Raw genomic sequence first — 26,541 nt, 5'->3', positions numbered from 1 at the left:
CCTGTAATGCCTGACTTCATATAGCACACACATGCACACAGATGGAACTCAATGCTATCTACGCAGCAGCGTTCAACACCGTTGAGCGTATTGAGGCTACATTTTCTGCCCTTACCTCCTTCGCATTCTTATGGATCTATCCCACCCACCAGGGCAGGCTGCACCCTTTCCTATCTGCATCATCTAAATAAACGGTGGTGTCTTGCCAGGACCAGGCATTGCTACATTCACAGAGTCCTCCATCTTGGAAACACTCATCGTGAGTCACCCCATATATACATGCATGGCAAGATATGGTCCTTGTCCCAATGGTTAGATAGGAGAGCCTTTTCTCCATGCACTACTTGATAGTGACCTGTCCATTACTACCCAGGTAAACACTACTGCCAAACACAAAGCTCACCTTCTATCAGAGATGTTTCAGAGTCAAGTCATCATTAGATGTCCTCCCAAAAATCCCTTTTGTTGTCCTGGTGTCCACATTCTGGCTGGGCTACTGCAACTCTTTCAACAGACCCTTCCTGTTTGGTCCCACTCTCTGGGGTGGAACACTCTATAAATACTCTCTTTCATCATAGCGCAGTAGTGTGCGTTAATTTACCAATAATTTGCCATTTTTAGGGTGCTTAAAGGTGAAGTTGGCTCAGAATTTGTGTTGGCCCAATTGATATGGCATGCCTTTTTTAGCATATTTCGATCGATCCTCAAAATCTTTCCTATGCGTCTTACCTTACTGACTTTCTCACATTTACACATGCGAAAGTCACAAGTTCGAAGTCGCCATCTTGTGCTAATTTTATCCATTGATCCATCACCCAAAGTTTGTGGGGTGACAGGGTTGAGCCCGTGCAGAGTGGCTGAACAGCTGAGTACGATCAGTGCTTCATCCTAGCACCTTGAATGCTACTAATAATTTTCTGACTCTCCCTTGCCTTGTGAAGCTAAACAGGATCTGCCTCGGTTGGTTTGTGAATGGGAGACTTCATGTTAATATATATTTGTTATTTATGCAGGAGGTGGTGTTTCTGATCCAAGGGTCTGACAGTAAGATGTTGGGAATATGGGGCTTTAACCATGTTTATGGTTCAGGAGAATATGCCTGAACATGTTTTTAAAAGGCATATTGGATTTTGTAGCTGTATTAATGATCACTTATGTGGTTATTATTATTTTCATTCTTTTTTAATTGTTATTTTTCTATTGATTATTAGTTGATTCAGGGTTTTCCTAGGTGGCATTTGCACATATATTTACATACACCAAAGACACCCCCGGCACTAAACTGTACATAAACATTAGCCGTGGGTCGGCTGTTTTAGTGCAGAACTGTGAAATGGTCTATTCGTTGTCCTGAGGAAGGCAGGTCACATGAAGAAAACTTGGCCGAAACATTTTCAACATCACATGAGCTGTGGGCTCAAGGATGCAGCACGCATTTAGTGTGCTATAAAAGAAGAATTGTATTTAGTTCCATTTGATGCCACCACTGAAGATACTCCAGTTTCATAGAAATTGAACCAGTTAGCTGCATACGTATCTATGTATGCTTTAATCAACAATTTGTTATTTACAATTTACATCACAGTGATAAAATGTATACGACTGTATAGATACTGCTACATAATTTCAACAAGCCCAATACGAGGTACAGGACATTGCCCTAATGATAGAGATAGACGCGCGCGTGCGCCGCGCGCGCACACACGCACGCACACACACACACACGCACGCACGCACGCACACACATACACACACACACACACACACACACCCCACCCTCAATCCCCCTTTCCCAAGTAGCAAATTTCTTCCAATCCTAAAGCATAGCTAGGTACGTTTGAGTAGTCCTAGCACTCTCCTGGAGTCCTTTTTTGGATGCTATAAACCACACAAGATACTTACGTTGTCTCAGTGATGCTGTCCTGCTCTTCCTCTGAGTTCTGCCTCTGGATCCAGCTGCCGTCATTTTTCAGGGAGGTGCGAACCTTGAGCTGCCTCAGGACAGTGTCCCTCCCGAGAACTTTATCACCTGGTGCAGACACAATAGGGTGAGATGCTTTATCTTTGTTCTGTGCAGTCACATTTGGGGAAGCTCTGGTTATGGTACCCATGGCGCAATCACAGACAGAAAGAGAAACAGACACACACATAAAGGAACGCACGTGGGCTCTAGTGTGAGGGTAATGCATGCTCTGCTTACTATCATCTCCCCTTCCTTGGGGGTGCACTGGTTTTAGTTGGCAGCATATCATGTTGACTGCGTGTACATGTGTGAATGAGTCTCTGGGCATGTTTTCCGCCATACAAAGATGCATCATATTCACAAATGTCCCCTGAGCGTGTGCTTCATAGATAAACACATGTACATGCCTTTCTGCATGCATGCATACATGGACATGTGCATCCCTGTTCACACGTTGAATGAGCTGTAACATTCAAGGAAATGTGACGTTTCTCCATACACTTGTTTGAAACTGATGCCATGGAATTTGCAATGCATGAAAGTGTCATTTCGGACCCTTCTGCGCGTTTGTTTTAATAAATTGGGATAGCAGTGGCTTGAACCTCCACCATTTCACTTGAATTTCTATCCCTCAAACAGGAATAGAATTTTTATTTTCAAACACTCCACAACGACAGGCCCTTTAATGGAGAAGCGCATTGCTAGTCCAGACCACATACTAATGTATAGATGCGGACCGCTCAGGACATAGCTTGCCCTGTAGCAGGGCCTCATGAAATGCGCAGATAATCTTTGCGAGTGAGATGCCATATCAGAGAACCGAGCATTGAAAGTGAGTATCCTTTGCTTTATTTGGGATGCCCGAGTCTTTGTGAATTATCCGTGTGAACTTGCAGCTGCAGTACCCTAGTTTTTCCTGTAGTTGGTCGCGAGTTTCCTTAAATGTATTTGTATACAGATTATCTGAAACCCACCAGGCTGGTGTTGCAGTAGCAGGGACACCACAGTTAAATTAAAATGACACATCAAAGGAAAATGCGAGAAAATGTTTCTCTTTAATGTTTGACCTTGTCCACGAAAGCTTCCAGAATTCTGGCAAAATCAAAACTTGACATCTCTGTATCAATGGCGGTGTATTTTCATTCAGTATCTAAGTATTAAAGTAGTTTTTCAGTGAGGAGAAAAAAAAATATATATATATTAATTTAGCAAACATCAATGTTATGATGAATTTAAAAAAATCATGAAAAACCCTGGTACTTGAAATGTGAGAGTATTATAGGCAATTTCGGCTCATGAAATCACAAATGCCACCGCGCAACCCAGTAGACACCACTGGAATCTCACTTCCAGTTCGAGCACCTGGGCAATGCATTGTGGGTATGCAAACTAGCGTAAAGGCATACTTTTTGCCACAGGTAATTTGTCTTATAGGGCCCTGCTATTGAATGCATAGCTATATCAAGCAAAGACACACAGCTCTCAGGGATGCAGCTAAGGCTAAAGCTAATAGCTTTGCATATATCAGCATGCGTTTGAGGTCATTTTACTTCCCACAATGCATTACTCAATACCCCAGTGCTCCAATCATAAAGCAAAGTGATGAGGGTGAAATATCTTGTCGACTGTATCTTTGAGAGCAGTTTGTCTTGGGATAATAGAATTATGTACAAAATAAAACTACCCTACAAGACAAAGAACATTTTTCAGGAGCAAGAAACATCTGTTGTGCTGCTCTGCATACTTACAAGGCGCTGTCAGTTGTTCTCAACTACTGCGTGGAGCAGGGTCACGTGGAGCTCGTTAGCGGAAATGGCCTTGCGTGAATGTTAGCATGCTAATTAAAAAGGAGCCTTTTCTGTAAATGATTTGAAAGTCCTTGATGTTCATGCATTTCCATGCCTGTCTCTGTGGCACAGTCAGTTAATACACGTAGCTGGTACCTGCAAGGTTGGTCAGCGCTGGCGATTGGGCTGGCTCCCGCTGGATCTGAGATCCAGCACCAGATATGAAGCCGGATCTCGGGATCCGGCCAGAGTCAGCGCTGGGGGAAAAAACGAAAGCGCCTGCGAGCAAACTGTAACTTCCTCTGGTGACCCTGTGCAAGGGGTCACCAGAGGAAGTTACAGTCCTCAGCCACGACCCGGTCCTCAGCCAGACCTAGTTTATTTATTTATTTATGCAATGTTTGTCGGATACATGGACCCGGATTATTTAGTTATGCAATGTTTGTCGGATATCTGTATCTGACAAACATTGAATAAATAAATAAATATACAGGTATCCGACAAACATTGCATGAATAAATAAATACCCCTCTTAACATTGAAACTATCCCACACGATGCAGCCACCCAACCTCTTTCAGAGGGGAGCTGCAGGAGCTGTGCCGGGTGTGGTTCAAGTAAAAGAAAACGTTGCCTATGACGAACAGAAATCATCCTGTTTGAATAGTACAAAAGAGAGAGTATTTTTTAAATAAAATGGGATGAAAATTGTGCATTTTAAAGAATATTTACTCAGCAACACTGGTCAAAACTATTATCCGCACAGTGAAGTAACTCATCACCAATGCCATGGAAGTGGTTTACAGTGGAATTCATATATATTTTGGAAAAGAAGCAGCATGAAAGAAATAGCGCCGTTTTAAACTATTATTTTAGACATTTCCTTTGATCGGAGGTCAACTGCCAGCTCCCCACCCTAAGCCCCACCTCCTCGGGCTACGCCTCCCCAAACTCAGCTCTCACCCCGGCCCTCGTGGGATCCCCCACCAATGTTTTTCCATTTTCACCACTGACGTTGGCGGTTCAAATCCATCAAGCGATGTCAGAATTTAGATGGTGTTATGCTGTTAATTTAGTTTTTATTGTTACTCGTGAAGATGTCATCCTCCCATTAACCGAAAAACCACGTCTGTCTTCCCTTTTCCTATAACCCATGCATCTGTCCATTTTGGACCCATTACATAGCAATAACTCATTCCTCTTTTTCTCCCCAGAAAAGTGTAACATGAGTCTTGCTTTGTTTTTTGGCATAAAAAGGCCACAGATTTATTTTCCACAATATCATAACAACACACTGCACATATTAGTGGAAATAATTCTGAAGATGCGGCGACTGCTACGTGTACACAAAGCTGCTTCCCCCTTTCCTTCCAACAGTCCATCATAGGCCCCAACTCTCCCAACCCTTTGCGCCTGAGCCTCGCCTGCCCATGCAGGTGTACGTGGGCGGGGAGAGTGCTGTTTCCTTGGGGGAAGCTGAGCCCTTGTTGTTCCCCCCAGATGCCCCTGCCGTTTAGGCTCCCAAGGGGCACTGGTCTGAGAAGAGCGAAGACCCTTCCAACTTTCTCCTGGCTCATCCGGAGTCTGTCTCTTGTGTTTGGTTGCCCAAACACCGCCACACCGCCTGTCGTCCTGTGACATCGGCGATCAGGCCTCCTTGCTTGTCCTGCTTGTAGGGTGGGTGGGTGAAAAACGAAGTCCTCTGTTGGCAGGCGGGCGTCCCACTGCCAAGGATGGATGCTGCCTGCAGTGGGAAGCCCACTCACTAGAAAGGGGGTAGCCCCTCCCCTTTCCATTATTGCCCCCTTCGCTGGCTTTTTTTTTTTTTGGCGCGCTGCGCCGTTTCACGGGCTTTCCCCTGCTTTGCCGCGCTTCGGCGGGCACCTCCCCTCCATCCTGTGGAGGAGGGAGGGGGAGTTTTAGGAGGAGGACACCGCCCGGTTTATCAGGGTGCCTCCTCCATTTTGCCATTTTGGGGTTTTTCATCGTCACCTTCATAACCGTGCATCCGTCCATTTTGGACCCATTACATAGCAATAACTCATTCCTCTTTTTCCCCCCAGAAAAGTGTAACATGAGTCTTGCTTTGTTTTTTGGCATAAAAAGGCTGCAGATTTATTTTCCACAATATCATAACAACACACTGCACACATTAGTGGAAATAATTCTGAAGAGGCGGCGACTGCTCCGTGTACAAAAACCTGCTCCCCCCTTTCCTTCCAACAGTCCATCATAGGCCCCAACTCTCCCAACCCTTTGCGCCTGAGCCTCGCCTGCCCATGCAGGTGTACGTGGGTGGGGAGAGTGCTGTTTTCTTGGGGGAAGCTGAGCCCTTGTTGTTCCCCCCAGATGCCCCTGCCGTTTAGGCTCCCAAGGGGCACTGGTATGAGAAGAGCGAAGACCCTTCCAGCTTTCTCCTGGCTCATCCGGAGTCTGTCTCTTGTGTTTGGTTGCCCAAACACCGCCACACCGCCTGTCGTCCTGCGACATCGGCAATCAGGCCTCCTTGCTTGTCCTGCTTGTAGGGTGGGTGGGTGAAAAACAAAGTCCTCTGTTGGCAGGCGGGCGTCCCACTGCCAAGGATGGATGCTGCCTGCAGTGGGAAGCCCACTCACTATAAAGGGGGTAGCCCCTCCCCTTTCCATTGTTGCCCCCTTCGCTGGCTTTTTTTTTTTTGGCGCGCTGCGCCGTTTCTCAGGCTTTCCCCTGCTTTGCCGCGCTTTGGCGGGCACCTCCCCTCCATCCTGTGGAGGAGGGAGGGGGAGTTTTAGGAGGAGGACACCGCCCGGTTTATCAGGGTGCCTCCTCCATTTTGGGGTTTTTCATCATCACCTTCATAACCCGTGCATCCGTCCATTTTGGACCCATTACTTACCAATAACTCATTCCTCTTTTTCCCCCCAGAAAAGTGTAACATGAGTCTTGCTTTGTTTTTCGGCATAAAAAGGCTGCAGATTTATTTTCCACAATATCATAACAACACATTGCACATATTAGTGGAAATAATTCTGAAGATGCGGCGACTGCTCTGTGTACAAAAACCTGCTTCCCCCTTTCCTTCCAACAGTCCATCATAGGCCCCAACTCTCCCAACCCTTTGCGCCTGAGCCTCGCCTGCCCATGCAGGTGTTCGTGGGCGGGGAGAGTGCTGTTTCCTTGGGGGAAGCTGAGCCCTTGTTATTCTCCCCAGATGCCCCTGCCGTTTAGGCTCCCAAGGGGCGCTGGTCTGAGAAGAGCGAAGACCCTTCCAGCTTTCTTGCTGGTGGTACTCTCGTTCAGGTTGGAATTGCCATTGCATTTCGGTGCTGGACTGCCCCTGGGCAGGACAAAGACTGATATGCAAATGGATATTTCCCATCTGTGAAAGGCACAGTGAGAAAAAGCAGTGGCTGCGAACTCTCAAGTGGTTAATAACCACTGAACAGGTTATCAAGCCTTGTTCTACGAGAGAGGGGTACCCGCTACATTTGCAAACCAAATTTCAAGGAACCTGGGATTGGTAACCCTAGGTCTCCTGGGGGCAACCAGACGTGGTCTCCCTCTCACTTTGCTTAGCAAGACATCAGCTTCACCTCACTGATGATCCCCAACAAGGGTGAAACACGTGTATGGGGTTGCTGGTGGTACTCTCGTTCAGGTTGGAATTACCATTGCATTTCGGTGCTGGACTGCCCCTGGGCAGGACAAAGACTGATATGCAAATGGATATTTCCCATCTGTGAAAGGCACAGTGAGAAAAAGCAGTGGCTGCGAACTCTCAAGTGGTTAATAACCACTGAACAGGTTATCAAGCCTTGTTCTATCGAGAGAGGGGCGCCCGCTACCTTTGCAAACCAAATTTCAAGGAATCTGGGATTGGTAACCCTAGGTCTCCTGGGGGCAACCAGACGTGGTCTCCCTCTCACTGTGCTTAGAGAGGCATCAGCTTCACCTCACTGATGATCCCTAACAAGGGTGAAACACGTGTATGGGGTTGCTGGTGGTACTCTCGTTCAGGTTGGAATTGCCATTGCATTTCGGTGCTGGACTGCCCCTGGGCAGGACAAAGACTGATATGCAAATGGATATTTCCCATCTGTGAAAGGCACAGTGAGAAAAAGCAGTGGCTGCGAACTCTCAAGTGGTTAATAGCCACTGAACAGGTTATCAAGCCTTGTTCTATCGAGAGAGGGGCGCCCGCTACCTTTGCAAACCAAATTTCAAGGAATCTGGGATTGGTAACCCTAGGTCTCCTGGGGGCAACCAGACGTGGTCTCCCTCTCACTGTGCTTAGAGAGGCATCAGCTTCACCTCACTGATGATCCCTAACAAGGGTGAAACACGTGTATGGGGTTGCTGGTGGTACTCTCGTTCAGGTTGGAATTGCCATTGCATTTCGGTGCTGGACTGCCCCTGGGCAGGACAAAGACTGATATGCAAATGGATATTTCCCATCTGTGAAAAGCACAGTGAGAAAAAGCAGTGGCTGCGAACTCTCAAGTGGTTAATAACCACTGAACAGGTTATTAAGCCTTGTTCTATCGAGAGAGGGGCGCCAGCTACCTTTGCAAACCCTTCCAGCTTTCTCCTGGCTCATCCGGAGTCTGTCTCTTGTGTTTGGTTGGCCAAATACGGCCACGCCACAGACGGGTTACCGCCCACCATGGCTCCCCCCTGCTTCCTTCCTTACCTTTCTAGGATTTTTGTGCAAAGGTTCCAGAAGAATAGCTCCAACCCCAGTGGTGACAAATGTACCCCATCTTCCAGAAAATACTTTGGGGAGTTTAAATTAATCAAGCCGTGCCTGATCTGGCCAAAACCCCTGCCCCTTCAGAATGTTGCCATTGCCCCATTGAGCTTTCTTCTAGACCTCTCCACGGCTGCATGATTATCCGCGCCCCTCCATTCTGGCCCTGGGATTATCTCTGACCAAATGATTTCTGTTTCCCCCAATTGCCCTGCCAATTCCTGTAGAGAGCCCTGCACAACAACAGTGACTACCTCCAAGTCAAAATCAACCTTTCTCCCCACTGTACCATTGCTGTTCACATTGTGTATCGCCCTCCAGGCCCAACAGGTGACTTTCAAGCCTCTCTCATCCACCTCCTTTTAGACAACCTTAAAAAGAACTCTAAAGCCATTCTCCTTGGGGACGTCAACTTAGGCCTCCTTGACTGCAAGGACTCAGCAGCTAAATCCCTTGACTCAGCCCTCAAGGCACTAGGCTATAAAAACACAATTTTCAGCCCTAGCCACACCCAGGGACGAACTCTCGACTGGATTGCACAGCACAACTGTCCACTCACCATCACTGGTAACACGCCCACCCCGTGGTCTGACCACCATATCATCACCTTCAGCATCCCCACCACCAGCCCCTCCACCCCGGCACCCCAAACTCTGCCACCCTGCCTCGCAAGAAGCTCCCATCAGCTCACTACTACTGCTACACGCTACTGCCTTTCCTCTAAGGCCCAGCCTTCAGACCTCCCTTCTCCACAGACCCAGAAATACTTGCAACAGCATATGACAGTGCCATCAAAGGAGCCATCAACTCCAGTTCCCCACTGAAACCTCGCAAAGCCAAACCCACCACCCACTCCAACTCCTGGTTCACCCCAGACCTTCTCACACTCCGCAACGAGAAAAAGGTTGCACTCACACAATGGCAAACATCCCACTAGGACAAAGATAAGATGATCTTCAAAGCCCTCTCTACCAAATACAAAAACGCAATCACCCAAGCAAAGGCTAAATCTTTCGAATCCAGAATCTCGGAGGCCCAATCTAGCACTAAAGAAATCTTTGCTATCTTCAGGGAGCTAGAGACGCCCACTCCCGCCCCCCAGAATTTCACCAAAGACAAAGCCTGGTGCAACGAAATACAAACTGCCATGCAAGCCAAACTGAACCTCTTCCAAAAGAAAATACTAGCCACTAAACAAGCCATGCCCAACACACACATCGCTGTCCCCCCGCCAGCCTCTGACCCCCCAACCTTTCACCTTCAAACCCATACAGCAAAAAGACATCAACATAATGAGGAATATCAAACCTTCTAACTGTAAAGGTGATGCATGCCCAGCTACCCTCATCAAGGACTGCACTGAAGCACTAGCTCCTTTCCTGACAGCCTTTGTCAATGCCTCCTTTGCCACGGGGAAAGTCCCCGCCTCCCTCAAGGAAGCCTGGATCCACCCTCTATTAAAAAAACAACTCTTGACCCCAGCTCCCCTAACAACTATAGACCCATCACCACTGTCCCATTCCTCTTCAAAATACTGGACAAAGCAGCCTATCTGCAGGTTCAGCACTTCATTGAAGAGAATAAACTCTTAGGTCTCCGACAATCTGGCTTCCACCCCAAACACGGGACTGAAACCGCGCTACTTGATTTGAAAAACCATATGGACGACGCCAGAGACATGGGCAAACCAGCACTTCTCCTACTTCTCGACCTATCAGCGGCCTTTGACCTCGTAGACCATGACGTCCTATGCCACCACCTCTCTGCCACCGCTAAATTCTCCCCTGAGGCCACAGCATGGATCATGTCCTTCCTACAAGACAGACCCATGCAAGTATTCTCTGACTTAGCCTCCGCCTCACCCACCATCATCCTCTGTGGTGTGCCCCAAGGCTCCTGCCTCTCCCCCACTCTCTACAACATCTTCACACGACCCCTCTTCCTAATCCTTGACGCCATGGGTATCTCCTACACCAACTATGCTGACGATACCCAGATCCTCCTCACCCTCACTGGCAACTATGACACCGACTTACTGACCCTCAACAACCTCTACAACACCATCCAAGCCTGGATGGCAGACAATGGAATATGCCTCAACTCCGACAAGACCAAACTCCTCCTGGTAGTTTCCCCCGACACACTAAAAAATCTAGGCTCTCAATTCAGTCATTTCACCATTGACTCCATTAAAATACCTGTATCAGACTTGGTCAAAACTCTTGGTGTCTACTTGGATTCCAACCTCTCCATGGACAGACAAGTCAACGCAATAGCCTCCTCAGCTCCGTACCACGCCAAACTAATTAACGCAGTCAGACCCTTCCTCTCCAAAGAGAACTGCACAAACATAGCCAGAGCAATCACCGTCTCCAGGCTAGATTACTGAAATGTACTCTTCCTAGGAACCTCCAACAAACACCTGGAAAGGCTACAAATCATACAGAACAATGCCCTCCGCGCTGCCCAAGGTATCACAAAAAGAGAACACATCTCTGAGGCCAGAAAATTAGCCCATTGGCTACCAATAAAGGCAAGAATCATCTTCAAAGCTCTGACACTGACCCACAAGTGCATCCACCTCACCGCCCCGGTCTACCTCTCACAAAGAATCCACCCCGTCTCCTCCACAAGGCCAACCAGGTCACCATACACCAACATGCTCTGTGTGCCACTAGTAAAAAAAGCCGGAGCTGGAGGATCCAGCTTCCCTTATCTCGCACAATCACACTGGAATGCCCTACCTCCCACAATCCAAGGTGAGCCCTCCCTCATTGCCTTCTGGAAACTTATGAAAACCATCCTCTTCACATAAGGTCTCTCGCAGCACCATGTTTGCCAATAAACTGTCTGTAATGCAATAACCAAAGATGCATGAGCTGTAATGACTAATCTGCTTGTAGCAATCATAATGTGCCAACGACTGCTACCAATCCTGTACCCCCTGTAACTAAGTTCCTGCAAGTAACAGCGCCACAATGCCCCTGGGCTGTCTGCGCGCTATATAAATATAAATAAATAAATAAAAGAAATTTCCCGCATCAGAGCCACCCTTCCCCGGCTTGTCAGGTTGTTACCTCCCAGGTGTATGACCAAAATGCCCAGCTTTTGCTGTTTCCCTAGCAATCTGCGCACCAGCCCCAGCAGTTGTGCCAATTTCATCCCCGGCACCCCGTGCCATTCAATTTGAAATTCGTCATTTGTCAATTCTTCGTATTCCGCCGACCAGCTGGCCCCCGGCCTTGTCACAAATGAGTGTCCTAATACCCAGACCGTTCTCTTTTTCCTCCGGGCTGCTGCTGGTGGGGAGAAAAAGTTGGCATATCAATTTATATTTTTTCTGGCCTGATATACCTCTTGAAACACCCAGACCTCCATCTACCAATCTGTCTGATTGCTCCTTCCCCTATGCCACTGGCTGCGGCAGACGTGGCTGCCCCAATCCGAAATGAGTGAGTCCCGAAGACTCCCTTTGTCTCCCCAATTCCTTCCAGCGCCATTTCCATAAGCCTTCTGAATTGGAAGCGGCTTAGAGCCGTCCCATTTTGATGAATGAGCAGCTGAGCCTCTTCTCCCGAGGGGAGGGGGGTGTCTGAACCTGAGGAAATCTGCCACCACCCTGAGCGGGCATATTGCGCTGCCCATGATGGGTTGGAGGGTCACCGTGCACCCTTTGCCTTCCTGGTCAGTTTTCGAGCTCCTCACCCATAACGCCCAATGCCCTCTTTCCTGCTTCCTTTTACAGCTCCAACAATCTAGTACCTATGTTCCAGTAGAAGAGTGCTCTGCCTGCCCTTGCAGGAGTTACCAACTGGGAGAGCGCCGTTCGTGACGGGCAACGTTTAGGCTCCCAAGAGGCGCTGGTCAAGAGAAGAGTAAGACCCTTTCGGTTTACTAAGTTGAGCTTTTATTCCCTTGATATAGCCCTTCAAACCAACTTTGCCTTCGGCCCGTTCAGTGACTGCTCCGTATCCAGCCACCTGCCTCCCCCTTTTGTCCACCAACGTACCCGTAGGTAGGCCCAACTCCCCCAACCCCTCGTGTCTGTGCCCCGCCTGCCCTTTGCAGGTGTTTCTGGGTCAGGAGAGCGCCGTTTATTCGGGGGGAAGCTGTCTTTATTGATACCACCAGACACTCCTGCCGTTTAGGCTCCCAAGAGGCGCTGGTCAAGAGAAGAGTAGGACCCTTTTGGTTTACTAAATTGAGCTTTTATTCCCTTGTTTTACCCCTTCAAACCAACTATGCCTTCTGCCCCCCTTCTCTCGTTCCTGCCCCTTGCGTCCTCCTCTGCCGTTGCCGAATTTTGACCATGCTACTTACACCCCGAATCATGATCACTGCAACCTGCTTACTGACCCCAGAGGGGTAAAGGCTGAGTCGGCTTTGTTGCCATGTTAAGTTACCGTCACACTCCCGGTGCCAATGATGTACCCCACTCCATTGTTAAGACGCCATACCCTAGCGAATGATGCCTTACCCAATTTACTTTGTAGATTCGGCAATGCCTGCCACGTGGCCCCTGGGCACCCCTTTGGTAATCATGTTATCCCCTGGGTCAACCGTCACTATACCATGTTATCAAGGCCACAGCTCCCCAGTCCTAGTCTCACCATTAAAACCTTCTCCATTGACCTTGGCCCGCTGAAAGGCTGCGCCTACCTTGCCAACCTGCTTGATCAAACCCACTCTGGAAGCCAACCTTGAGCCCCCAAATGTCTTCCTTGCCACCCTATTTCAGCAAATGAGGCCCTTCTAGTAGGGGTCTCGAACCGCAGTCGTTTTGCAAGCCAGACACCTTACCACTGCCCTATATAACCTGATGAAAATTACAAACAAGTGAAGTTGAAATGTCCCTTTTCGATACTGCGAGTTTCAGGGAAAACAATTGTATTGGTTCCTGGAGGTTAACAATGCACACCTTTTAATGTTTTCAAACACACTATTAGACGAAGATATCCTCTCTTACTTTTGTCTGTGTGCGTATTTTATGAAAGGCAAATGCCATTCGTCCCGTTTAATTTGGGTGGTTATGCAAAGCCCATAGCTTTAATAATTAGGACTCGAACCCGGCTGCAAATTGAACTGCTGTGTGCCTAAACTGGGCACAGCCACACCACCTTCACCACTCTTGCCTGCCCCCTTATTTAATGGAACGGTGCCGTTATACTTCCACTTGTTGTGATTCTGCCCCTTCCGTATAAGAGCGCGAAAAACCGCCTCTGTCTTCCCTTTTCCTAAAACCGAGAAAGGGTTTTTTAAATAAAAAAATTCTCGAGACGGGGGAGAGGGGCCCCAATTCCGGGATGTCTGGTCATCCTATTCTCCAGGCAAGCAATTATAATGAGAACTTTTTTTTTTTTTTTTACCAAAAACGTTTGTGTAGCTCTCTTATATGGCGATATACAAATGTATGTAAAAGAATCCAAATACAAATTCCCAGAAAAAAATAAATCCATACAATGAATGGTCATTATGGTTACAAAGCAAACCCTAAAATGCCTTGATATTTGCCATGAATGTTTACCTGCACAGACTTAGCTTTCCACGTACCCAACCATAAACATCTCTATTCGTAGGGCCCTTTATTTACTTAACACGTTTCACCAAACCACGCAAAGAGCGTCACCTAGGCCAGATGTCACCTCTTGTGCAAGTTTAGTGTCAATCCATGCCGCGTTTTCTGTTCTTTGCTTCAGCAACAAAGGGGTCTTTGTACAGGAATCCCCTATAACTTGGCCACCCTCTTCCACGGCACGAAGCTTCACAAAATATTGCCCAGAATTCAGAGTGGCCTGTATACTTTCTTTTGGGAATTGTTCTTATCGCCTCGTCCACTGGCACCAAAGTGATGACTCTACCAAAATTACCCCTTTCTAAGCTACAGTTGCGATGCAAAGCCACAGACTATGGACCTCGCGAGTGCCCAGTCACAAGGACCATTTATTATTATCAGACTGCACCAGTTCACCACTGTAGTGGTTTCAAAGCACGTAAACCATGTCCAAGTTCTATTCATAATTGTTCTTCTAAAGCACTTAAAACCAGAGGGAAGCAGTTTCTAAGCGCGGGACCGGGATTCGAACCTGTGTTGCTCGGCAGCGTCTTGTTTTCAAGAAAAGCGTATTGCCCCTGAGCTATCCTCCCGCAGCATTTAGTCCCTCCCAGGGAACGCGGACCCCCTATCCTGCTAAAAGATTGACCCGAAACAATTGTGATATTAGAGAGAGAGAGATTGTAGAGTGTATTGTGGGGTGTGTAAGCGAGTGCTGGACGTCTGGAGTGAGGTGTTGTGAGTGCATATGTAAAGTATGAGCTTATGAGGATTTCGAGTTGAGCTGCTGGAAAGATTTGAGAAGGGAATAGGCCCTGATTGTAGATTTGGTGGTAGTGGTCCAAACACCTGGTATTTTAAAATATCAGGTGATGTTCCACTCTACCAAACTGCAAGTTTTGGTTATGAAACTTAATTTATGCCAGCTTTTGTGTGGAGTAATTGCCACCACACAAAGCATTAACGCTTGTGGTAATTACCAATCACCATGGGGTCGTATGCGACTCCGAAATGAAGAGTCTGCACGTCTCGGAATCAGGGGGACCTTTCAATTCATTGTATGTGGTAATTCTCATACTGTTTGGTGGCATTACGAGAGGAAATACCACCAAACTAGTGATCAGGCCTATTGTGTGTGATTGCTGGCACTGTACAGTGCAAAACGTAAGTATAGAAAGGTTTCACAACACAGCAAAATAATGTCACAAAATAAGACAAGTTCTTCTCTTAAGCTGCTTGTGCGGAATTGTACAATCGACTGAAAAAAAAGGTCAGACTGTACAAAAGTCTGATAATGCTACCACCAAAGGTCCGAACACCAAAAGTTTGAACCTTTGGTGTCATGCATTGTAGGTAAGTAAAAAGAAATGTGGTATAGTGAGCGGGGTGTTGCGCGGGACAGCCCTGCCGCACACCCGAGAATTAAAAAAAAAATAATAATAATAAAATGAGGGCTGCGGGGGTGTCCTCCAGAACACCCCGCTCACTATACTTTGCAGTATAGTGAGTGGGGGTTGCGCGGGAAACCCCTGCAGCTGGCCATAAAAAAAAGAAAAGGACCCTGCAGTGCCGGTTCTCAATCACGGAAGTGAAAGGGAAACAGCGCCGCAGGGACACAGCGTGAAGAAAAGGTAAGTATGGTTTCTTTATGTTGGCAGTGTGGGTGGGGGTGTGTTGAGGGTGTGGGTGGGGGGTGTGTTGTGGGGGTGTTGTGGGTGTGGGTGGGGGTGTGGGTATGTAGTGATTTGCAGTGTTCGTTTGCATGGGTAATGTACGAACCTTTGGTGGTGCGTACATTACCCATGCAAACTTTTCCGTCACTGACTTTTCTGGGATGGAAAAATCACGCAGATCCGCCTGTGCACAACTCCTAGTTGACTTATCATATCCGTTTTGCAAACAGTCGTGGGTTCTTTTATAATAATGCACACTCCTCTAGGGTTGTCCAACTCCAGGCCTCGAGGGCCGGATCCATGTCGGATTTTCAGGATACCCCTCATTAATATTCATGAGATAAATTTGCATACAATAATTTTGAATGTAATCAAATTTTGCTCATGAATACTAGTGAGGGCTACCTGAAAACCCATCAGGTTTCTACGCCCTCTCCCCCTCCCCCCTGGCTGGAGTTTGACAACCCTCCCTTGCTAAACATTTTCTGGATGCTGACATGTGCAATACACGTGCACTCTGTATTTGAACACCCCGGTATGCAGGTTGCCATTTCTTGCAGATATTATAAGCAGTATCGCATGATAGAGGTAGCGGTAAGAAGCAGGCTGAGTCATGATTTCTGCAATGAAGTCAAGCAATAAAGGCCCTGAATAAACGTTGAGCAATAAAAGTGTCAACTAATGACTGTCAGAGAAAGACAGTTAACTAGAGGGGGGAATGCAGCTCCCGTCCCTATAATTGCAGCTTTGAGTAGCAGTGACTTCTTTGCTCAGCAGGACCTGCTCTACCACTCTACCACTCTACCACTCTCTATGCAGATCTTGCGTGAGCAGGACAGGCCGCAGAGGATACACTGTGTCCAGGGCTGCACTGTTAACAAAGGCCTGGGGATTACTTCCTAACACGTTTCATTGTTAGCAGCAGTGCTTTTCTGATGCATACATATTGAAGGCAATTGAAACTTTGCTAGTGTATTTCCAAAGAAAAGCCTCCGCCAGCTGCCATTGCCCAGGAATATGTGCATCCATGTAAGGCAAGCAAAGGTGGTGATGGATAGTTTCTGTTAACCACGGGGCACACGCTTTTGGAGTGAAGCAGATGAAATCATACAGATCCTCATGGTTGGCAAGAAGCCTAATTAAGTAATCAGAATGCCAGTACTTGCATGTCAGGGCGGTGTTCGGTTTGCATCCATTCAAAACAGTCTTTTTTCAGTATCTAGTCCTTGTTATGCTAAATTATGTGACGCTAGGCTATGTCATGCTATATCAGATTCCACTATGCCATAGCACAACTTCAGGGCACACAATTTGCAGTCAGCTGCCTGCGGTCTCAACGCAAAGACACCCCAGCCACAGCGACACTGCGGCTTCAATAGCATTATGGTGCAATGCAGCTGGACATGCACTATAAACTAGCAGCTGGCAAAGCCAACCACACACCACATCACAAACCTCAGCATTACCATGCCGGCAAGAACCGATAGAAACATGCACAATGAACTTGCTACTGACCAAGCCAACCACGCAACACAGTCTAACCACAGCCTTACCATGCCGGCAAGAACAAATAGAAACATGCACAAAGATCAAGTAGCAGACCAAGCCAACCATGCACCACATTCCAACCACAGCATTACCATTCTAGCAAGACCCAATAGAAATCTGCACAATTAACTAGCAGCTGACCAAGCCAACCATACACCACATCCCAAACACAGCATTACCATGCGGGCAAGCACTAAAACATACATGCACAATGAACTAGCAGCCGACCAAGCTATCCAAACACCACATCCTAAACACAGCATTACCATTCTAGCAAGACCCAATAGAAATCTGCACAATTAACTAGCAGCTGACCAAGCCAACCATACACCACATCCCAAAAACAGCATTACCATGCCGGCAAGCACTAAGACATACATGCACAATGAACTAGCAGCTGACCAAGCCATCCACACACCACAACCTAAACACAGCATTACCATTCTAGAAAGACCCTGTAATGAAGGTGCTGAAATGAAGATTAGGTACCAACAACTGAATGCAGTAGGGGGATGCCCCCCCACTTAAAGCCAGGCAGAGAAAATCATATGGAGTGATTTAGCATTGTAAATATGTGAAAATAGGGTTAAAAAACATTAGTACTTTAAAGGGTGTTATGCTTATAAAGTCAAACATGCTTTTATCATGGTTTAGTAAGTAGGCAAGGTACAGAATGCATATTATAAAAATTGACTAGGAAAATGATTACTTTTTTCCATACCCAGACAGAAAAGAACTCTATCATCTATGTAACCAACAATGCCTTTAACTGACAATGCCTTTATATAAGTAAAAGAATGTATTTGACTCTCTGTAGACAGTGGCAGCAAAGTCATCCCATAGTTGAACAATTCAAGGTTGCAGTGCCCTGCGAAAAACCAGATAAGCGCTCTGAAACCAGGCAGTTAATTGGGCTATGTGTGAAATTTTAGCCAAGGGAAACAGCTACATGACCATATTTGGGGTAGTGTGGCTGGGAAAAACCTAGGATGTGTGCCAGAATGTATTTCATTTTGAAGGTTTAAACAGATAAGGAATAATTGCCTTGTGCACAAATGTAGTCAGCAGAGAACTTTGCCTACACATGTTTAGAAAAGGTGGGGGTTTGAATCCTCTTTCTCTGACAGATATAAAAGAAAGCTCTGTTTTCAGCTGGCAGAGGGGTTTGTGTACGTGACAACGATGCTGTTTGTGTTAGTCTGGCGTGAATAAAATCTGAGGCCTTTTGTGAACCTGACTCCGTCTGCCTGCCTGATGCTTGAAATCCTTTGCTGAAAGGCCAGAGGGTCCCAGAGGGCAACAGAGGGCCCCAGAATGTCCAGGAGAGCCTGACAGAAGGGAAGAGGTGAAGAAAAACATGATCGGGTCTTAGCACCTCATCTTCAACCCAATAGAAATCTGCACAATTAACTAGCAGCTGACCAAGCCATCCATATGCCACATCCGAAATAGATCATTACCACTCTAGCAAGATCCAATAGAAATCTGCACAATGAACTAGCAGTTGACCAAGCCAACCATACACCACATCCCAAACACAGCATTACCATGCCGGCAAGCACTAAGACATACATGCACAATAAACTAGCAGCTGACCAAGCCATCCACACACCACATCCTAAACACAGCATTACCATTCTAGCAAAACCCAATAGAAATCTGCACAATGAACTGGCAGCTATCCAAGCCATCCACACACCACATCCCAGAGCATTACCATGCCAGCAAGTACCAAGAGAAACAGGCACAATGACTAGCAGTTGACCAAGCCAACCACACAACACTTTTCAATCTCAACATTTCCTTTCTAGCAAGACCCAATATAAATCTGCACAATGAACTAGCAGCTGACCAAGCCAAACACACACCACTGCCCAATCACAGCATTACCATGCCGGCAACTACCAATAGAAATATATACCAAACACAGCATTACCATTCTGTCAAGACCCAATAGAAATCTGCACAATGAACAAGCAGCTGACCAAGCCAACCATGCACCACATTCCAACAACAACATTACCATGCTGGCAAGTGCCAAGAGAAACATGCACAATGTACTAGCAGCTGACAGAGCCAACCATGCACTTCATCCCAACCACAGCATTACCATGCTGGCAAGTACCAAAGGAAACATGCACAATGAACTAGCAGCTGACCAAGTAAACCATGTGCTGCTAGAGTGCCGCCAACTGTGCTGCTAGAGTGCTGCCAACTGTGCTGCTAGAGTGCCATCAACTCTGCTGCTAGAGTGCCGTCAACTCTGCTGCTAGATTGCCGGCCAACTGTGCTGCTAGAGTGCCGCCAACTGTGCTGCTAGAGTGCTGCCAACTGTGCTGCTAGAGTGCCATCAACTCTGCTGCTAGAGTGCCGTCAACTCTGCTGCTAGAGTGCCGGCCAACTCTGCTGCTAGAGTGCTGCCAACTGTGCTGCTAGAGTGCCACCAACTCTGCTGCTATAGTGCCAACCAACCCTGCTGCTAGAGTGCCGCCAACTCTGCTTGCAGATGCATCAGCAGTACTTTCAGTGGCTTATCCCGCTAGAGTCCTAATCTGCTAAGCCGCAAGTCCTCAAGCAACGCCACCAGAGGAAGCCACTGCCATCCCTGGTGACTGTTGGGCATCCAGAGTTGTCCCGGTGCCAGAGTGGGAAGGATAGGCAACACCTGGCCACCAGGGAAGGATCTGAGCCGGGGATATCAACAGCACCTCGAGGCCTGCCTGTCTGCTGAGATGTATCGTGGTGTGAGAACCACCCACGCCAAAACTTGGTAATACCAGGGTTCAGTTGATCGCGTAGTGTAGCCGTAGAAACCTTCCAGACAATGCAACTCCCAATAGTACAAAGGGACTATATTGGAAGGGGAATTGCCCAGAAGATTATATGAGTCGGAACACAGCTACGTAGACAAAGAACACAATGTCAGGAGTTGGGTTCATGAAATAAGACATAAACAAGGCAAACGGAAGCAGATCAAACAACGTACTCACGAAGAGAATGCCTCTGGGCAAGGATAGCAAAATCAGGCAGGACAGAGGGCCAGGATATCCAGGACATCAGTTATGGTGTTTGACGGGTAATATTCTTGTCGTAGAAAAGAAGATGAAAGGACGTTCGTCCGATGATACTGGTTCCAGTGACAGGGACAATCCAACCTATACCTATACCCGCCGGCACGCGGACGCCTAATAAACAAATGTCCGTGAATAATCCGAGTTTCTTGTGAATAGTTCCGAAAGAAACGTGGAAGGTCCAAATAACAATGTTCCGAGAGTCAGAGTTCCGTGAAGTGCAATAATCCGAGACGCCAAATCTTGAAAATGCCAGGCAAAAGAAGGGTCGCTCGTTCCGAGATCGAGTAAACAGGTAAATCCAATACAAGGTTTAGGGAGAGTTCAATATCAATCCGTGAGACAAAAACAGGGTCCAAGATCCAAGAACAACAGCCAGACAAGAACACAGATAGAGCTCCAAAAATTGTAAATTCAGAAGCAGCGTTCCGAATGCCGGGCGGAGATTTAAACTAATCACGTGACCCTGCGGGGAACGTTGCCATGACGTAACCGTGCACGAACGTGCTCAGGCAACCAACGTTTCCACGGCAACCCCCAGCGTTGTCTGATACTCTGGAAACGCTTCGGCTCCGTGTGTTTTGGAATTGTGGAACGTGTAGTCTTGACGTAGCGCTGGATGGAACGGGGAGCAGACGCTGGTTTCTTGACAGTATCCTCCCCCAAAGATGCCCTCACTCCCCGAGAGGCCAAGAATCGAGCCAAGAGGACCGGAGCATGTACATTGGATTCAGGCTCCCAAGTACGATCCTCAGGTCCATAACCCTTCCAGTCAATAAGGAAATAACGAACACCTCAGGAAACCTTAGTGTCTAGAATAGCCTTCACCTCATACTCCTCCTCCCCCTGTATTTTGACCGGAGGCGGACGAACTGGGAGCCTGGTCCCCTCTGAACAGGGCTTCAGTAGAGATACATGAAAAACCGGATGGATCTTCCAAGTATTCGGTAGTTCAAGTCTCACTGCAGACTGATTGATGACATCCTTGACAGGATAAGGACCAACATATTTGGGTTTCAAACAACTCCTCATAGGAATACGGAGATGTTTAGTGGAAAGCCAGACCAACATACCCGGGTGGTAATTGGGCGCAGGAGACCTATGCCGGTCGGCGTACTCCTTAGAACGATCCTGAGCTTCCTTCAAACGGGAATGAACATGTTGGTGTAGAGAAGTAATATCCCTAAGACTGTCTTGGACCGCGGGATTGTCTGACAAGACTGGAAGATCCAATGGCAGAGAATGGGGATGACAACCATACAAGGCAAAGAAAGGAGTAGTACCTGTGGAAGTATGAACAGAATTGTTGTACGCAAATTCGGCAGTCGCCAACGCCGACAACCAGGATTCCTGATGCTGCATAGTTAGACAGCGTAGATACTGCTCAAGCGTGGCATTCAAATGTTCCGTCTGACCGTCCGTTTCCGGATGATAAGCAGTGGAATACCTCGCATCAACACCCAGGGACATAGTAAGATGCTTCCAGAAACGCGAGGTGAACTGCGAGCCTCTGTCGGATATTATGACATCAGGAAGGCCGAAACGGCGGAAAACATGGCGAAGAAACAGATCCGCCAGAACCAGTGCCGTAGGCAAACCTTGACATGGAACAAACACGGCCAGTTTGGAGAAATAATCGATTATCACCCATATGGTGTCAAAACCCTGAATGGAAGGGAGTTCAGTGATGAAATCCATGGATATCATGGTCCATGGTTTGCTAGGAACCGGAAGAGGACACAATAAACCCACGGGTTTCGTGGTTGAGGACTTACACTGGGCACAAATAGCGCAGGTAGAGATGTAATTCGAGACATCTTTCTGCATCGAAGGCCACCAACACCATCTCTTGAGTTGTTCCAGAGTTTTGCGCACCCCAGAATGGGCTGAAACCAAAGAATCATGACCCCACCTTAAAGCTGTTCGTCTGGAGTCGACATCTGGAAGATACAGACGACCTTTAACATAAGGCATAGAGTTAATTATGGTCATATTCAAATTCTCAATCTCCGGAGGATTCCCCGAAACCCATTCTCTAATGGATTCCTTCAATGGAGTCTTCAAGGTACAGGAGCATATTACCTGATTTGGTAACAACAGTCCACCAAAATCCTTGGGAGAAGAGTCATCCCCATACCTCCTAGAAAGTGCGTCTGCCTTGGAATGTAGGGCCCCAGGACGATACGTGATCTGGAAATTGAATTGTGAAAAGAACTCATGCCACCTGGCATGCCTGGCTGTGGTGCATTTCACTGACTGCATGGCAAGAAGATTGCGATGATCAGTGTAAACTTTTACTGGAACAGCAGTACCCAGAAGATGATGCCGCCACACCTTGAATGCATCACGTACAGACAATAATTCACGCTCAGTGACAGTGTATCTTGTTTCATATTTGGTAAGCTTCCTGGAATGAAACGCCACAGGATGAAGGAAACCTGTGTCCTTGCAATACTGAGACAACACCGCCCCAACCGCTTGATCCGAGGCATCAGCCTCCACATAGAATGGTTGCATAGACTCGGGATGCTGGAGGACTGGCGCAGAGGTGAACGCGATCTTGAGATCATCAAAAGCTCTTTGTGCTTCCGCCGTCCACTTGAACCCATTCTTAGGACTGGTAAGGGCAGTCAAAGGGGCAACAATAGCAGAGAATGAGCGAATGAAACGTCTATAAAAGTTCGCAAACCCTAAAAAAAACTGCAAGGATTTGATAGATGTAGGAGCAGGCCAGTCCAAAACAGCCCTTACTTTGGAATCGCTCATACCGACTCCCTGGTTCGTGATATCGTATCCCAGGAATCCCACATGTTGGACATGGAAGATACACTTCTCTATCTTAGCATAGAGATGATTGTCTCGGAGCCTCTGTAGCACCGTGGAAACGTGTTGAACATGGGTATCATAGTCCGGTGAGTAGATCAGTATATCATCAAGATATACAATGACATAGTGGTCGAGTAAATCACTGAAAACATCATTGATAAAGTACTGAAACGTAGCCGGGGCATTGCTCAAACCAAAAGGCATGACCAAATACTCATACAGGCCGTACTTGGTTTTAAACGCCGTCTTCCACTCGTCACCCTTCCGTATTCTGACCAAATTATAAGCGCCCCGCAAATCCAACTTGGTGAAGATGGAAGAAGAACCCAATTGGTCTAGAAGAACCGAGATGAGTGGAATTGGGTATTGATTACGGATGGTGACAGCGTTCAATGCACGGTAGTCGATGCAAGGGCGCAAATCGCCTTCTTTCTTTGGATCAAAAAAAGAGGCGATGCCGCCGGAGAACGCGATGGCCTGATAAAGCCAGAAGCCAAAGACTTTTCCAGATACTCCTTGAGCACCAAATCCTCCTTGTGGGTTAAGGAGTAGACACGACCAGATGGTATAACAGCATTAGGAACCAAATCAATAGGACAGTAATACTGTCGATGTGGTGGTAGAATCTCAGCACCTCTCTTGTCAAATACGTCCTTAAAGTCTCGGTACTCCCTAGGTAACACCGAGTTCCTGACTGCTCCAATGACCAGAGCGGATTCCAAGAGATGTGTACTGGGTCCCACAGATGAGGATCCTGATGTCCCACAAGAAGTAGCACAGTATTCAGAATGAAAAGAAACCGTACCTTTAGCCCAATCCACTAACGGATTGTGTTTCCTTAGCCAGGGCAACCCAAGGATTAACTTAAACTGGGGTGCTGTAATGACGTCAAAGGTTATGGTCTCGGTATGCCCAGAGGACGTAGTCATGAAAAGATCCACCGTTTGTTCAGTAACCAGACCAGATAACAAGGTCGTGCCGTCAACGGCGTTGACCAATTCAGGAGAAGGCTTGGGAATCAGAGGAATACCATGATTCTTAACAAACTGGCTGTCGGCATAATTCCCAGTGGCCCCTGAATCCAATACAGCGTCCGCCGTACAAGAAACAATGGAAGGAGCGCAAACATCAACCGTTATGGGAAACAAAACCATGAGATCAGAGCCCGTATTCAAGGGACTCGACAAAGGGGCTCTCTCTATTGCCGAGCTTTGGAGTTTCCCTGTTTTCGTGGTTTTCTGGGGCACTGTCTCAGGAAATGTTCCGAGGAGCCACAGTAATAACATAAATTGTTCTTCCTACGGTTCTCTCTTTCCTCAGACGAGAGCGGAGCCGTGAGGGTACCTATCTGCATAGGTTCAGGCGTAGCATGGCTCTGATCAGCAGCTACTGGCGTAGGATAGGGAACCAGACTCTTTTCCCCTTTGCGTTCTGCTCTCCTGGCATCAATTTGAAGTACTAGATCAACTAACTCCGAAAAACCAGTAGGAATCACTGGGACAGTGGACAAAACATCCTTGAGAGAGTCTGAAAGCCCTTTGTAAAACAGAGCCCCTTTCTTTGCCTCGGGCCAATCCGTCTCCGCCACCAGTTGGTTAAACTTGGCTAGGTAGGACAACAAAGACAAATCCTTCTGTTGTAAAGAGAGTAGTTCCAAATCCGAGGCTTGGGATTTATATCGTGTGTCAAAGACACGGGACATAGCAGATATGAGAGCATCACAGTCGTACAAAAGATGGCTCCCTTGTTCCAGTAATGGATTTGCCCAGACCGCTGCCGTACCCCCAAGGTAGGATAACACAAACGCTGCCTTGGTAGTGGCATCGGGGAAAGACGTAGGACGGCACAAAAAATGCAGCCTACATTGGTTGATGAAAGTGCGGGACGTCTTAGGATCCCCCATGAAACGTTCCGGAGGGGCCAAGGGAAACTGGGCCGTCATGTACACAGGTGCATTATCTTGTCGAGGAACGCCAGCTCCAAGGGCAGAACCAGAAGGAGGGGCGTTAACACCACCACCCGCCTGCAAACCGGCCTGAAGGGCGTCGATCCGACGCTGGGTGGCATCATGAGCCGCAGTCATGTCTGCGCGTAAACCAGCAACCAACTGAACCAAAGCTGCCAATGGATCATCGGCAGTATCCATGATAATGGAGATAGGGCTTCTGAATATGTGAGAACCACCCACGCCAAAACTTGGTAATACCAGGGTTCAGTTGATCGCGTAGTGTAGCCGTAGAAACCTTCCAGACAATGCAACTCCCAATAGTACAAAGGGACTATATTGGAAGGGGAATTGCCCAGAAGATTATATGAGTCGGAACACAGCTACCTAGACAAAGAACACAATGTCAGGAGTTGGGTTCATGAAATAAGACATAAACAAGGCAAACGGAAGCAGATCAAACAAAACGTACTCACGAAGAGAATGCCTCTGGGCAAGGATAGCAAAATCAGGCAGGACAGAGGGCCAGGATATCCAGGACATCAGTTATGGTGTTTGACGGGTAATATTCTTGTCGTAGAAAAGAAGATGAAAGGAAGTTCGTCCGATGATACTGGTTCCAGTGACAGGGACAATCCAACCTATACCTATACCCGCCGGCACGCGGACGCCTAATAAACAAATGTCCGTGAATAATCCGAGTTTCTTGTGAATAGTTCCGAAAGAAATGTGGAAGGTCCAAATAACAATGTTCCGAGAGTCAGAGTTCCGTGAAGTGCAATAATCCGAGACGCCAAATCTTGAAAATGCCAGGCAAAAGAAGGGTCGTTCGTTCCGAGATCGAGTAAACAGGTAAATCCAATACAAGGTTTAGGGGGAGTTCAATATCAATCCGTGAGACAAAAACAGGGTCCAAGATCCAAGAACAACAGCCAGACAAGAACACAGATAGAGCTCCAAAAATTGTAAATTCAGAAGCAGCGTTCCGAATGCCGGGCGGAGATTTAAACTAATCACGTGACCCTGCGGGGAACGTTGCCATGACGTAACCGTGCACGAACGTGCTCAGGCAACCAACGTTTCCACGGCAACCCCCAGCGTTGTCTGATACTCTGGAAACGCTTTGGCTCCGTGTGTTTTGGAATTGTGGAACGTGTAGTCTTGACGTAGCGCTGGATGGAACGGGGAGCAGACGCTGGTTTCTTGACACGTGGGGACCATGGCCTTTGCTGCCACCAGACCCACTTCAGGGTACCTTTGAGTCCAAATGGGTGACCCAGATGCAGAAGAGAAAAAGTCTGAACACCACGGGCTGGGGAAGAAGCGACTGTCCCATAAATGCCCGCTAGTGCCCATGCATGCTTGCCTCTCACATGGGTGGCACAGGTTAACAGCGGCGCGGTTCCCAGAGTGCCAATCTCCTTGCTTTCCCTGTGAGGATATGGAGCAATG

General features: G+C 47.5%; 1 protein-coding gene across 7 annotated transcripts in view; it reads right to left on the bottom strand.

The window, feature by feature from the left end:
- The window catches only part of LOC138570219 (uncharacterized), a 464,546-nt gene that overhangs the window by 270,689 nt on the left and 167,316 nt on the right, over positions 1 to 26,541 (bottom strand). For all 7 annotated transcript variants that reach the window (XM_069648951.1, XM_069648950.1, XM_069648949.1 and 4 more), the window contains exon 3: positions 1,903 to 2,029. In XM_069648951.1, the coding sequence (XP_069505052.1) occupies positions 1,903 to 2,029 (127 nt within the window). The remainder of the gene's footprint in view (positions 1 to 1,902; positions 2,030 to 26,541) is intronic.

The sequence above is a fragment of the Ambystoma mexicanum genome, chromosome 2q, assembly GCF_040938575.1.
Source record: "Ambystoma mexicanum isolate Mex_15411 chromosome 2q, UKY_AmexF1_1, whole genome shotgun sequence".
NCBI lineage: Eukaryota > Metazoa > Chordata > Amphibia > Caudata > Ambystomatidae > Ambystoma > Ambystoma mexicanum.
The sequence above is the reverse complement of the archived record's forward strand: the minus strand, read 5'-3'. Positions and strand labels throughout refer to the sequence as shown.